The 13,252-nt window shown below is 38.4% G+C and overlaps 1 protein-coding gene across 2 annotated transcripts in view; it reads left to right on the top strand.

The window, feature by feature from the left end:
• Positions 1-12,433, top strand: part of KCNK10 (potassium two pore domain channel subfamily K member 10) — a 55,116-nt gene extending 42,683 nt beyond the window's left edge. For both annotated transcript variants that reach the window (XM_086894216.1, XM_023927734.2), the window contains 3 exons: positions 5,857-6,043; positions 9,182-9,324; positions 11,211-12,433. In XM_086894216.1, coding sequence (XP_086750342.1) covers positions 5,857-6,043; positions 9,182-9,324; positions 11,211-11,822 — 942 coding nt within the window. In that variant the 3' untranslated portion in view covers positions 11,823-12,433. The remainder of the gene's footprint in view (positions 1-5,856; positions 6,044-9,181; positions 9,325-11,210) is intronic.
• The last annotated feature ends 819 nt before the right edge of the window (positions 12,434-13,252 follow it).

Raw genomic sequence — 13,252 nt, 5'->3', positions numbered from 1 at the left:
TTTGTCTGCTCCAGTGTTTGCAAAAAGCATATGTATACGCTGATTCCTCTTATTCAATTTGGTTTTTTGCTTCTTTTTTTTTTTTCCTTGGGTTGAATACAGCTCAGCCATTTTTATTTTTGTAATAAGAAACATGCAGAAATTAGTGGGTCCATATCAGAAAGCCCTGTGTGTGCTTTCTAGTGAGAGGAAGAAGATGGGAAAAGGGTATATCAAGCGTAGAAAATATCTGAGCCAGTGTTTCTGTATTTTCATGACACAGTACTCACGTTATCACTGCAGCAAGATCCATGCACAGAGATTTACAAAAATGACATTAGAGAAAGCTGCTTCTCTGTGAGAAGCTTGTTGCATATTCCATCTGGGTCTAGACAAACACCCCACAGAAATGTAGGTTTATGGGGGAAAAATGATGTTTAAAAACAAAGAAGAAATCCTTCTTTACTCTGACCTGTGTCTTGTATGAGTTCAGGATTGTCCCTCCCAAGCTTAGTAATAAATGTGAATGTTTACAGCTTTTAATATCTCTGGTACTGAATACAGTTAAAAAGCAGAGGATGGACTCTGCACCTTCTTATAGCAGCATTCTTTATAAAACATGAGAACTAAAATAATACTGAGGCACCAAGAGGTTAGAGTGTATGGGAAGCCCATAACTAGTAGAATGGTTCAGCCCCCTTTTCATAAATCATGGAGGTGTCTGAAATGTCATCTATATTTTAGTACATATTATAACTCTGGCGCTTGTTTTCAAGGAGTGTTGTCTTCTTCGCTGGTGTGGTGAGTAGGTTCTGGCTGGCAGCAAGCATGGCTGTTTGCTCACTTGCCTACAATGATGGAGAGAACATGGAAAGAGCAATAGAGTGCTCTCTGAGAAACCTTGTGGGTCACATAAAGACAGCAAAGTCACTTACCGTCTACTCTCACAGGCAAAACAAACTTGTGTGATTTAAATGAATTTATTGACAATTAGCATAAAAACTTTATTACTGAGTTGAATGTTTGGAAACAAAATCCTCACAAATGTCTAAAATGCCTTTCTTCCCCATTTTGCAAGCTCTGCTTCAACTCCTAGGCTCACTTCACTGCAGAAACCCCTCCTCCACCCATGTTACTGTGGGTCACGTTCAATCCCGCTGGTGCAGCAGCAAAGGACACAGGGGTTGGGTCAGTACACAGTGGTTTCTCTGCTATTCTTAACTCTTCTCCTCTGTTCCTTTGCTGGTCCTCCATGGGCTGCAGACCCTGTAGTACCTGCATTGCCATGGAGAAGCTACCACTCACCTGACCTTGTTATTCCTTTGTTCTCTGTGTTTCATTGTCTTCTGCCTGTCCAGCATTTCTGCCCTTTCTTAAACATGCTTTCCCAGAGGTGCCACCATGTCATTTCAGGGGTTCAGCAGTGCCCTGAGGTAGGTCTGTTGGAGCTGACAGGAGCCAGCAGTGTCAGAGAACAAAGAACAAAACATTCTTATATTGTTCTTAGGTGTTATGTCCAAGTCACTGATATTTACAATACATTTAGTTTCAGTCTCATTTTGGACATGAAGGAGCTAGGACAAGTTAAGATGAAATCCACAGTGACAGTTACAGGCAGCAAAGAGGTTGATGTGACCAAATCACTGATGACCAAGGAGCTCTGTGAGCCAGTGGTGTGCCAGTCTTTCCACATAGCCTGTTGAGAAGGGCCAGGCCACCTGTTGAGGTGTGTGCCAGGCTCTGGACCAGGACTGGCTTGCATTTGGCTAAGCTGAAAGACAAGCAGCATGAACCTATGACTGCCTGCTCCATCTACACTAGCTTTGCAAACCTATTTTGACTAAGGACATATCAAATGTTTGTCAGATGATATATGTGATATTCTGGTTTATGGCTTTAGTACAAAGACTGTCATTCCTAGTGTTAAAATATTTTGGTTGGGAGAAAGTGATTTAGAAGACAAGCTGTTTAATTAGTGCATGGGCAGAGACAATCTGTTCTGAGAATAGCTGGCAGCATGGGGAAGGACACAAAGTTAAGAGTAAGTGAAGGGAACAAAAGAAATATTAAAGAAATGTGTTTTGTTTGAAATGTGTTTTCTCTGCTCCAAAATACAGAGCCTTTTGGAGAGGTGAGGACAGCATTTTCCATGCAGGTTTATTACATTATCCCTAAAAAATTCCCATTGGTCATCTAGCCAAAAAGGTAGCCAGCTTGCCCAGAGCCTTGGGGAGATTTGTCAGGAATTCAGAGAAGGAAGAGTTTGGAAGATGAAAAAACCATCTGAACTCACTGTGAAGCAGCAAGTGTTCCAGTGCTATTTTTGGTTTACTAGTACTGTATACTGGGGAAGCTTTCTATGAAATACAAGGTGACACTACAGAATCTTGGAATAAGCTTATATGGAATATGCTGTTCATGGAAATATATATGTTCTACATATTTAGCATTTACTCTACTCTGATAAATGACTGTAGCTTCTTTTGATTTCCTCCTTAATGCCTCATGCTCCTTTTTCCTAGGAATATATATCAACCCTGTGGTCTCAGTTTGCAAACTTAAAAGCACTGTTTGGAGCTTTTATTGTCAGCCATCAGGTCAGAAAAATTGTACCTCAGTTAATTCACCTGAAGAAAGCAGGAGACATAAAATAATCCACGACACTGGCTTTGATCTATTGGGCTAGAGAGAGAAAAAAGAAAGTAAAAAACTCAAGGTTTATTTTAAGTCCTTAAATTACTAGGTAATACCAAAATTACTAAAACCCCTGTATATATAATAGGAAATGAGGAAAAAATGAAGCTGCAGTAATTGATGGAAAAGATGGATAAGAACTAAATTCCACTGATAAATTCCACTCATTACTGTCTGTCTTTACCCCTCTTGGCAGTAGAGAAGATTGACTGTAGGTTGTTTGAATTCATGTAAGCAAAATGCCATCAGTAATGTTGCCAGTTTAGCACTTAACCACCTTAAGAGTAAAATCAGCACTGTCATTGGAAAATGGAAATGACCTTGATGGGTTCACAGAAAACTCTCAGTTCTTAGATTCTTAGATTACTTCTTTGATGTTTTACAGATTAGTTCTAGGTGGAATTAAATTGGTCTCATTAGCAGGCACTAATTTATTTATATTTGAAGAATGTTTTACAAATTATCTGCTTCATCACTGGGGAAAGAGCTTGTGGGTAAACAAACTTAAAAAGAAAAAGAGAGGAAAACATCTCTTTTAAAGGTGTTCTAATTTTACTTGAACAGCTATAAGATTAGCTACCTTTCCTGGAGGAAGGGGTTTCTTATTATTTCTTTATGATACTTATAGAAAATTCTGTGTTCATGCCACAAAATGGGTTCAGATGATTTCTTAGCTTGGCAGAACGTGCTCAGCTATTTGATAATGTTTGGCTCCAAGCTGAAAATACTGTTTAAAAGAGAAATTTTTTTAAACTATTCAGGCTTCTCAACCTTTAGTGTTATATAGAGTGATTATTTAAATTTATTTATTTATTTATTTATTTATTTATTGGCTTGGTGTACCATTGGAGTCGATTACACTTTTGTAGTATGTCATTATTACAATGTACATATTCCATTAGTAAGTACAATTATGTCTTAGCATTTTTTTCATCTTTAGCAGTTAGACTGTACTGTGAATTTCCTCTGAATGCATGCCCAACTGTAAAAAGATCCCCCTTTTCACGTCTATCCTGCATTTCATGTGTTATTGTTCATTAAGTAATTATTTTTCTGAGTCCTGCTTTTGTGCTCTTTTCAGCAGCTCTAAAAACGCTGTTCCTGATTTCACCATTGCTTTCTGCCTTCATTTGTATCCTCAGCTGCTCTGCTTTTGTGTGAGTGACAAAGGTGCACAATAACCATGAGTCCAGCCTTTTACAGATCCTTTCATTAACATTGTTACCATTTTTGCTTAAAAAAACCAACAACCCTTGGCTGAGTTTATTGCTCATGGACAAGGGGATGTCCTGAACATTTTTTACTGATTTTAAGACAATTATTTTTGTTCCTGTCTCTCTCATGAGACAATTCTGACTCATATTGAAATGCATTTTAATTTTTGCTATGTGGGGACTGGAGGAAGAATTACTATGCATAACTTCAGGAAACTGAAGCATTTAGTAGAAGTAAACAAGTTGCCTTGGTCAGACTAGAAAATAGATGTCAATTTGGTTAAATCCTCATTCTCAACGACAAAAGGCAAGGGTGACAATGTAGGATATGTAACATCCATGTGATCTGTTCTTTTCCTTTCACTTTCCTTTCATTGAGTCTGAAGTCATGCCATTGTGAATGTGTGTTCATACTTCTTAAAGAAGATGGATTGTCCTTTGGTGTTTTAGCAAAATACTCAAAATGGCTCTTTGGAAAAAGAGGCAATAAGGAATTAATTCCGATTTTATATTTTTGTTTTGCTTTTCCTCTTGCTCCTTGGCAGTTTCTTCCATGTCTTATATTTGGCATTAGATTACTAATCTTATGGAGCTATTTCTATTCATCCAGACACAGAAAATAGTGCGCTCACACACAAATAAATATTAAGTGTAAGGATCATCTTAACCAGTTTTAGAACTTAAAGTATCTATGCAACATGGCATTTTATGCTACCTGCTTCTGAATGCATCCCAGATCAGCGGAGTACTTAAGAGGGTCTGACACTGCACCTCTAGAAGAAATGCTCTCATTTTAGGGAAAGCACAGTATTGTTCCCAAGCTGGTGAGGTATTAACCAGTTCAGGCAATATCCCTTCTGTATATTACAAAGATAACTTCTGAGATCTTATTTCCTGTCTAGGCAATGCCTTAATCTGAAATGAGATCTCTTTTTTGGGTTAATGGAGATGCTTGGTTTGGAAAACTAATTTGGAAATATGCCTTACAGTGACCTCCACATTACTTTTCCAGGGTAAATACAGAATTTACGCTGGTTCTGAAATTAATCCACAGTAAGGTTTCTAGTAATTTACAGGTTTCTCATGAAACTTTATTGGATGCTGAGTTTATTCACAGCAGAGAAAATCTGAAATAAATCTGTCAGATCAAATTGTGTTAATCCAGTCTTGCATCAATATTAATAGAAGCAAAATCTAAGTATATATTAAATATATTGAGAGTTTATATGATTTAGTAGTGTAAAATATTACAATTACACTGACTAGATTTTAATTCAGTTTATAGAAGCCAGTAAGATATACTCTGTTCAAGAGCTTTCCAGTGTGGATTTATGTAGGTAATTTTATTTCGTGCTCTTTGGTATTTGACATAAATCCTTTTTTTATTTTCTGGAGTAAACCAATAATACAGCTTTCTATTTTTAAAAAGGAGATTTAACCTTTATATTTGTGAATGAAAGCTGGAAATCCTGGGTCTAGAAAATCCAAAACATGAATTATTTCTACATAAAATTGCAGCTTTTCAGTGGGGGAAAAGGGGTTTATTTTCATTTTAATCTTGGTCCTCTTTGAATGCTTGGTGCTGGTGAGGCAATGTGGGCAAGTACACATACTTGCATGGATGTGTGAATGTTCACTTTTTCTTAAGCATTGAACCTGATATGGAGCATATTGATACCTTTCTGAAGCTCAGGTATGTTTTTCCAGGTGGTGTTTCTGGTAAATTAGTCACTTCCTAGTGCACGGAAAATGGGAACCATGATAAACTGGGGCCACGCATGGGGGTGTACTATTACCTGGACAGGACTCTCATTAACAGGGAGAGAGGGTTGTATTTCACCCAACCAGCTCACAAAAGGCAGAAAAGGACATGCCAAGTGACACCAGCATAATCACTGTGTCATTCACAAAGAATACAGTTCCAGAAATCCACTCAAACATTTTTCTTCCTGTTATTTCCTTTTTCTAGAATAAACAAGTGAGTCAAACAAAGATCCGGGTGATCTCCACCATCGCCTTCATCCTGGTAGGCTGCATCGTCTTTGTGACCATTCCTGCCTTTATCTTCAAATACATCGAGGGATGGACAGCCTTGGAGTCCATTTACTTTGTAGTTGTTACCCTGACCACTGTTGGCTTCGGTGACTTTGTAGCAGGTGAGCAGCTTTGAGCCAAGGTGCTCAAGGTGCACAAGACCTTGGCTCTCAGAATTTGTTTTCTGGTATAGAGAGGAGGCTCTTCACAGTGTGTTATATTCCAGTGAAATGATGGGATTCCAGTGTTTCTGTTGGGATTACTGTGCAGTACAACATCAGGCTGATTTAAGGTCTAGGTGCCTTGACATCTGTAGATTGTGAGCCTTCAGCAGTGTAGATAACGGGAGCCTGGAAAGTCCTGATTATCCTTTATCATGCAATGAATTATGTAAAAGTAAAATTACTTTCCCATTGAATTAAAGATTTGTATTAGTCCATTACTGCTCAGTCTGAGGATGACTGCAGGGGCAAGTCAAATGATGAATGGAGGAAGCTCTTACAGAGGACGACTGAGCCATAGGTCTGTAGAATTCTCTGGTCAGATGCAGTAGTGGGCTGCTGCTACAGGAGCTGTAGCATTTCAAAACCTGCATTCTGTTTCCTAACCTTGGCAGAAATTTTGACATTGCAGTTGCCCTGTTAAGAAAAACTCTTGTAGGAGAGAAGGACTAATGGGGTATGTATCTCAGTGCTTGGAGGAGATTAACACAGTATGAGCTGGAACTATAAATATCTACCCATATACAATTTCCAAAGAGGGAATTGAGATAGTTGGCTGGGGAGGAGAGAGGTAATTTTTTATTTTTTCCACACAACTGCTTTGCTAACAAAAAAGGTGGTTAAAATAAGTGGATTCTTTTCCCATCAGTGCCTGACCTCTAGTTCTCATTCATGTTAGTGGTCCTAATTAAAGGTATTAAGTTTCCTGTGTTAAAAACAGTCATTGCTTGTGTTAAAAACAGTCATATTGTACTTCTTCATACCTATAAACAGAATGAGTTAAAAAAAATCAAATAAAACTAAAAACCTTTCTTTGTTGAAGAACAGTAGACAAGTCTCTTTTGTAAAGACTTGTCCTCCTTTTTTATGACATACTGGCATAGAAGACATGAATTATTGAGAAAAAAAAGTCATTGAACAAAGAAAGACCCAGATATAAAAAAGAAAGTTTTACGAGCATTTAGCTACAGAAGTCATTGTGTGAGCTTGCTCCATTTTAACCACTTAGTGTAAAGGGATTCACTGATATTCTTTGAGGTATCACAGTGGGAAATAAAAATAATTTACAATATTTTTCTTAATAATAGCACATTTCAGTATTGTTTAATAATGTGATTGTAAAAAAGCTCTGAATATTAAATTGTTCTATAATCACATGATTAGGAGAATATAATCCACAGCTGGGTGGCTACTAACAAGCAGGATTTCTCAAAAATCATATGGAAGATCCTGAATAAGGCAGCTTCAGAGGCATTTTCATGATGAGAGTTTAAGGCAGGTGATCACCAGGAGATCTGGGGTTTATTGCTGGTTTTGAGAGAGATTTTCTGCCCCTTTTATTTTCTGCCGCTTTAATCTCTCAGTATCTCTGTTCCTTCAACAGCAAATCAAAAATACTATATCTTAATGGTTGAAACAGCATCAGTGGAGCTATGCTGGCTTATTCCACCTAAAACAAATCCCAGCTCTTGGGAAACTGGAAGGTTTTTGTACTACAGTTGGATATAAAATTGTGCATGGAGCCAGAAAAAACAGAGTATCTGATAGGCTGAAAAAAAAGTGGTCTCATACTTTCTCAGTCACCTGATTACTCTGCAAGATAGATCCAGACAATCTGTTTCCTAGTGAGCTTCCTCAGGGACATGTATGATCAGAAGAGGCTTCTTCTACCATAGCAACAGCAGTCCCTACCTCCCATTGTTTCAGACTCTTAAAGACTGGAAAAAAAGAGTGTGATTCATGCAGTCTGTGGGGAGAGATTAACATCAAAACCTATATTTGGGTTCCTGCCAATTCTCAAATGTCTGACCTTCCACGGGGGTGTTCAAACGCTGTAACTACACTCGTATTGAGTCTTGATAAAATTAAAGAGTCATAGAAGTGTCTCAGATTGTGAAAAGCAAAAGGGAAAATGCTGAACTGTGTTGTCTGGTGATTTTAACAGGGAAAACCCCTAAAATCTCTCTGCAGTAATACAGAGGTATAGGTGTCTAGCTCTTTCTAAGCAAGGCTGGAGCCCAGGAAATATGCAGACCTCTGCCTGAGTCTCCTGGTAGGCTTGTTTTTCGGGCAGGGGTTTACACAGCTACCACCAAGGTGATGTTCACTTGCATTGAGGGATATGGCAGTGCCCATGGGGCTCTTCAGGCTCTTTGCTGCTCATTCTCTTCCACTCAGGGCTGTGCCTGCCTCTTACTGGCTCTCATTCTTGCAGTGCACATAACACTGTGATGGGACTGAGAGTCTAAAAGGTGAGGTTGTCTTTGCTTTCTTTTTTAAAAATTTCTTTATTTTACGCTGTAGTAACCAGCAACCTGGCTGCTACTTACTTTGTAGTCCATAAGTTTCCAAATGGCTCATTTCTTGTTTTGCCAGCTCATCCAAAGACTTGCATAAAGAACAATATAGTATATTTGTTGCTTGACTTGATCCATATCTTTTATGAAGTCACTGACCAGAGAATGCATCCTTCTGAACGATACCCAAGCAGACTGCATAGCCTTATTTTCAGGGCTAATACATGGCTTCCTGTCAGACATCCTGATTTGGAAGACAAAGCTACATTTCTTTTTTCTGCACACAGATCTCTCAATCCTGCAGCTAAACCCAAAAAAGTCTGGAAACTCTACAACATAAGCCGGTTGATTTGTAAATTTTCTCAACTGTGAAGCTTCAGGCAGTTCAGAATAAGGCAGACTAGCTGTATTAAGCCTTTTTCTTGGACATGTGTTTGTGCTGTTGCAAGTACTATTAAAGTAGAATTTCAGAGCTGCTTCAGCACATGAGCAATACAAAGGAAAGTGTTTACTGGATGTTCTGGCAGGTCAGATAGCAGCAGAACAATAGGTAGGTGTGAAGACTTTTAAATTAAAACAGACTGAGTTCCTCTCATCTGACCAGCTTCTTGTCTTATTATCAGAACTACAATGCTGTTGACAAGAGCTAAGAAATACTTCTAGGCATTTTTCAGAATTGCAGATATTTTGTAGTTATTTTGGGACCTCATGATTTGTAAGCATAAGTATATGCTTATTTCAGGAGGAAATGCTGATATCAAATACAAGGAGTGGTATAAGCCCTTAGTGTGGTTCTGGATCCTTGTCGGCCTTGCCTACTTTGCTGCTGTCCTGAGTATGATTGGAGACTGGTTAAGAGTCCTGTCCAAGAAGACACAAGAAGAGGTATGATCAGTAATTTCTCAGTGGTTTGTCTTTTTACAAGAGAGATTTAAGTACCTGAATCCTGCTTATCTAACTAAGAATGCTGCTCTGCATGAATAATGCTCAATATGCCCTGTTGTTTACTTCACTGACTGCCTTTGGTGTACAGTTAGCTCTGAACTTTAGCTCCTTCACAAAGGAAGATAAAAATAAGAGAAAAAGTAACAGAAGCAACCAAGGCTGTTACACCTCTATCAGTACTCAAAAATACACAGAACACATCAGTAGCATTGCAATTATGGAATGAGATGCCAGCCTTTACTCTGAAGCTAGCTATGAAACTGTACTAAAAAATTCCTCAAAAATTAGGAGATTTCCCTGACTTTTTCTACTGCAGAGAATATGGTTCTGAATAGAAGTTTAAATTCAGGCCACTTACTGTGTACTCTGTTTTTAAAAATTGAAGAAACTGAGTAATCAGCATCAAGGAGAGCATGACTAAATTCACTCAGAACATGCCCTCCGTGATTCAAAGAGGATACTGCTAATGCTTCACCCAAAAAAGTGTGGAAAATAGAAAGGCAATTGCCATGACTCTAGAGCTGAAGCCTGTGGTGGAGGATGTTAGTTTTATATATATATATATACACGTACATATATATAAAGCTTACCTGGCAGGGTTAACAAAATAGCAGGCAAAATTTGGCAGGTGTGTAGTGCTGTTTCTAATTTTTGAAGGCATCTGCACCACCCAAGGCCTGGTGCATCCCCCATGCATCTCATTAATAAAGGTGACTACAGAGATTGTGACTGTTCCATTGATCATCAGGCACCTACTGCAGGGAACCTGGTCTCCCACGTGGATGCAAGATGCCTTCTGCCACAGTGCTAAAGGGACACATGCACATCTGGCCTGCAGAAAAAAAATGACTCCTTATGGGTTATTGGATGCAAAAATTTGAGTTCAGGCTGCAGCAGCACAAGCAAACCATTGACCATGGCTTTCTTTCAGCTTTCTCAAAGCTGAACTTTGAGCACACAGATCAAACAGATCTTGAGAAAGAACTGTTTTAACTGAAATATTGCTTGGTCATTTATAATGAATTTCTCATTTTATGAGAATGTTTATAAGCATGTTTATTGAATACAGCCATCATTTGGTGATTTATTCTTAGCCATTATTCCAGCCTGCAGTGCAAAGGAGTAAAACAGAGAAAGACAGTAGGACATTCAAGTATATGCTCATACAGTATGGGTATTCAAAACTCCTCCAGATGGCTTGACAGTGTGGTATTTGGACAGTTGTGCAATGGAAACCTCCATTAAAGGCAGCTACATTTGTCCCTCAAAATGAACCCCATTCTGGAGAAGTTAGAAGACCACTTGAAATTACCTAATGAGTATTTAACATTATCTATTCTGTCACTCTGTGGCTCTGAAGAGAACCTTCAGTGGGACTTAGCTTCATCCATGAGCAATACAGGAAAACACATTCCTGTACTGCTGCACTGGTTGTTGTGCTGTTCTGAAGTGTATTGGTTTAACTATAAGTGATTAACTTTGCCCACTCTTGACCATCTACTGCTGACATTATGAGTCAGGAATTTTGTTCTTAATCAAGGATGGATTAGCATGAACATGTCCCATCATGTAACACAGCTATGAAATGTGTGGAGTGGCAAAGTGACAGACAGATGATTTCTATGCCACAAAAGCCATCAGTTGGTGTGTTCAGAGTTTGCCCAGTGTAAGCCCTTTGCTAATGAAGTTTGGGTCCAGATGGATGCAGTGGAGATGGGACAACTCTTCAGTTTCATGCCAGAGAAGAAAGCACTTGTGCTGTGTTCTACAGGAAAGATTTTCCTTTTTCTTAAAAAGTTAATTTCTCTTTCTTCATGTTTCTAAAGGTTGGAGAAATAAAAGCCCACGCAGCAGAGTGGAAAGCAAACGTGACAGCTGAGTTCAGAGAGACACGGAGGCGGCTCAGCGTGGAGATCCATGACAAACTTCAAAGGGCAGCCACCATCCGGAGCATGGAGCGCAGGCGCCTGGGCCTGGACCAGCGAGCCCACTCCTTAGACATGCTCTCTCCAGAGAAGCGCTCTGTCTTTGCTACCTTGGAAACAGGACGCTTCAAGGCCTCCTCTCAGGAAAGCATCAACAACAGGCCTAACAACCTGCGCCTTAAAGGGTCAGATAAGCTCAACAAGCACGGGCAGGGGGCATCTGAGGACAACATCATTAACAAATTTGGATCGTCTGCTAAGATGACCAAACGGAAAAACAAAGATCTCAAAAAGACCATGCCTGAGGATATGCATAAAATTTATGAGACCTTCAGAAACTATTCCTTGGATGAAGAAAAAAAGGAGGAGGGGACAGAGAAGATGCATAATTCCAAGAACACTTCTAGCACTGCAGTTCTGACCAAGTGCATCCAGCAGCACTCAGACATGGAAAACGGAGTGATTCCCAATGAAGCCAAAGAAAGGGAGCATAAAAACAAAGTGTTACTTTAAGACAGAAGATAAATGTAAAAGATGCTTGACTTGAATTAACAATGTTGGTGTTTTTATATACATATATATTGAGACACGTGCCTTATACAGACTCCTTATTCAGTCTGAATTATATAGCATCGAAGAATATTTCACTGTGCCATAAAGACTCAAGCTTGCTCTGCCAAAACAAATCAGGAACACAGCACTGGAGAATGGCAACAGAAAGCTACGCACATGGAAATTTCAGCCTGTATAAGATTACCAGGGCAAGACACAAAGGAAGGGATTGAACCATGGCAGTATCACCAGAGGGCTCCTACCATGGTGTGATATTAGACAAAGGGCAGCTATGCAAGAAGAGCCTACGAAAGGAATGAAAACAATGTATCTTTTTAATGGAGTATGCATCCATAAAGCCTTCCCCTGGTGATTAAAAAGAGGAGAAATGATTGGAGTGAACTAGAAACTTTCAGTAAAGCTTAGTTTACGTTTTGGCACGTGATCCAAGCTAGATTTTTTTCCCCCCTATATTTGAGTCAGATGCATTACCTTTCTAAATGCCAAAAGAATGTCCATGGACACAGCCAGCAGCTGGGTGCTGGTTGGAAAATAAACACAGACATAAGTAAGGGTACGATTGCTCTTTTAATTAAAAAAAAAAAAAAAAAAAGAAAAAAAAAGAAAAATACAAAACAAAACAAAAAACTGTTTGGGTATTTATCTTGAGCAATGAAAAAAAAACAAAAAAAAAGAAAAGAAACAGATTTTTTCTCATGTAGGAAAATTAAATGTAAAGTCACATCAAGAAAGTGCATATGAAGAAAATACAACATCTCATGCCATGTTGTTTGAAAGAAGAGAAACATCAATTTAATGATATTTGGCTAAAAGTATAAAACAGTGGGCCAACTTTTTTTTTTTTTAAAGAATTTCTCATTCACATTTTCTACCACTGAAAAAAAACCCTTCTATTTTAATGCTGTAAGACTACAAGGACAGAAGGGAAGCTATAGCTTTTGCATGTCAGCAAACTGCTGTTCTCTAGCTGAATCTGAATTTTTAAAAATAGACATAAGAGCATATACATGATTCACATGAGGGCCAGGGCTACCATAGAATCTCAGGGCTCTGTGCTTCCTTTTGGGTTTGATTTAGACATAAGCTGCTGTCATAATCTCAGAAAAAAAAACAAAGAAAGAAAAAAATTTAGAAAAAAAATATTGTGGTAATTTTTTAAGTGCTTATAGCTTTAAGTGCCATTAATGCTGTCATATTTTGTAACTTTTTAAACAAGTATTTTGAATTATTTGGTTTATTTCCTTTCAAGTACTCTGTTGGAAATTTGCTATCCCTTTTATTGATGAAAAGAAAACATGGGCTCTCTGCATTTCTAGACTAAAGTGAAATGTAACTAAACTATAGGCATTTTTAAAAAAATCTTTTATGTT

This window comes from Cyanistes caeruleus, chromosome 6 (genome assembly GCF_971803275.1).
Source record: "Cyanistes caeruleus chromosome 6, bCyaCae1.hap1.1, whole genome shotgun sequence".
NCBI classification, from domain to species: Eukaryota; Metazoa; Chordata; class Aves; order Passeriformes; family Paridae; genus Cyanistes; species Cyanistes caeruleus.
This window is presented reverse-complemented; position numbering and strand designations above follow the sequence as displayed.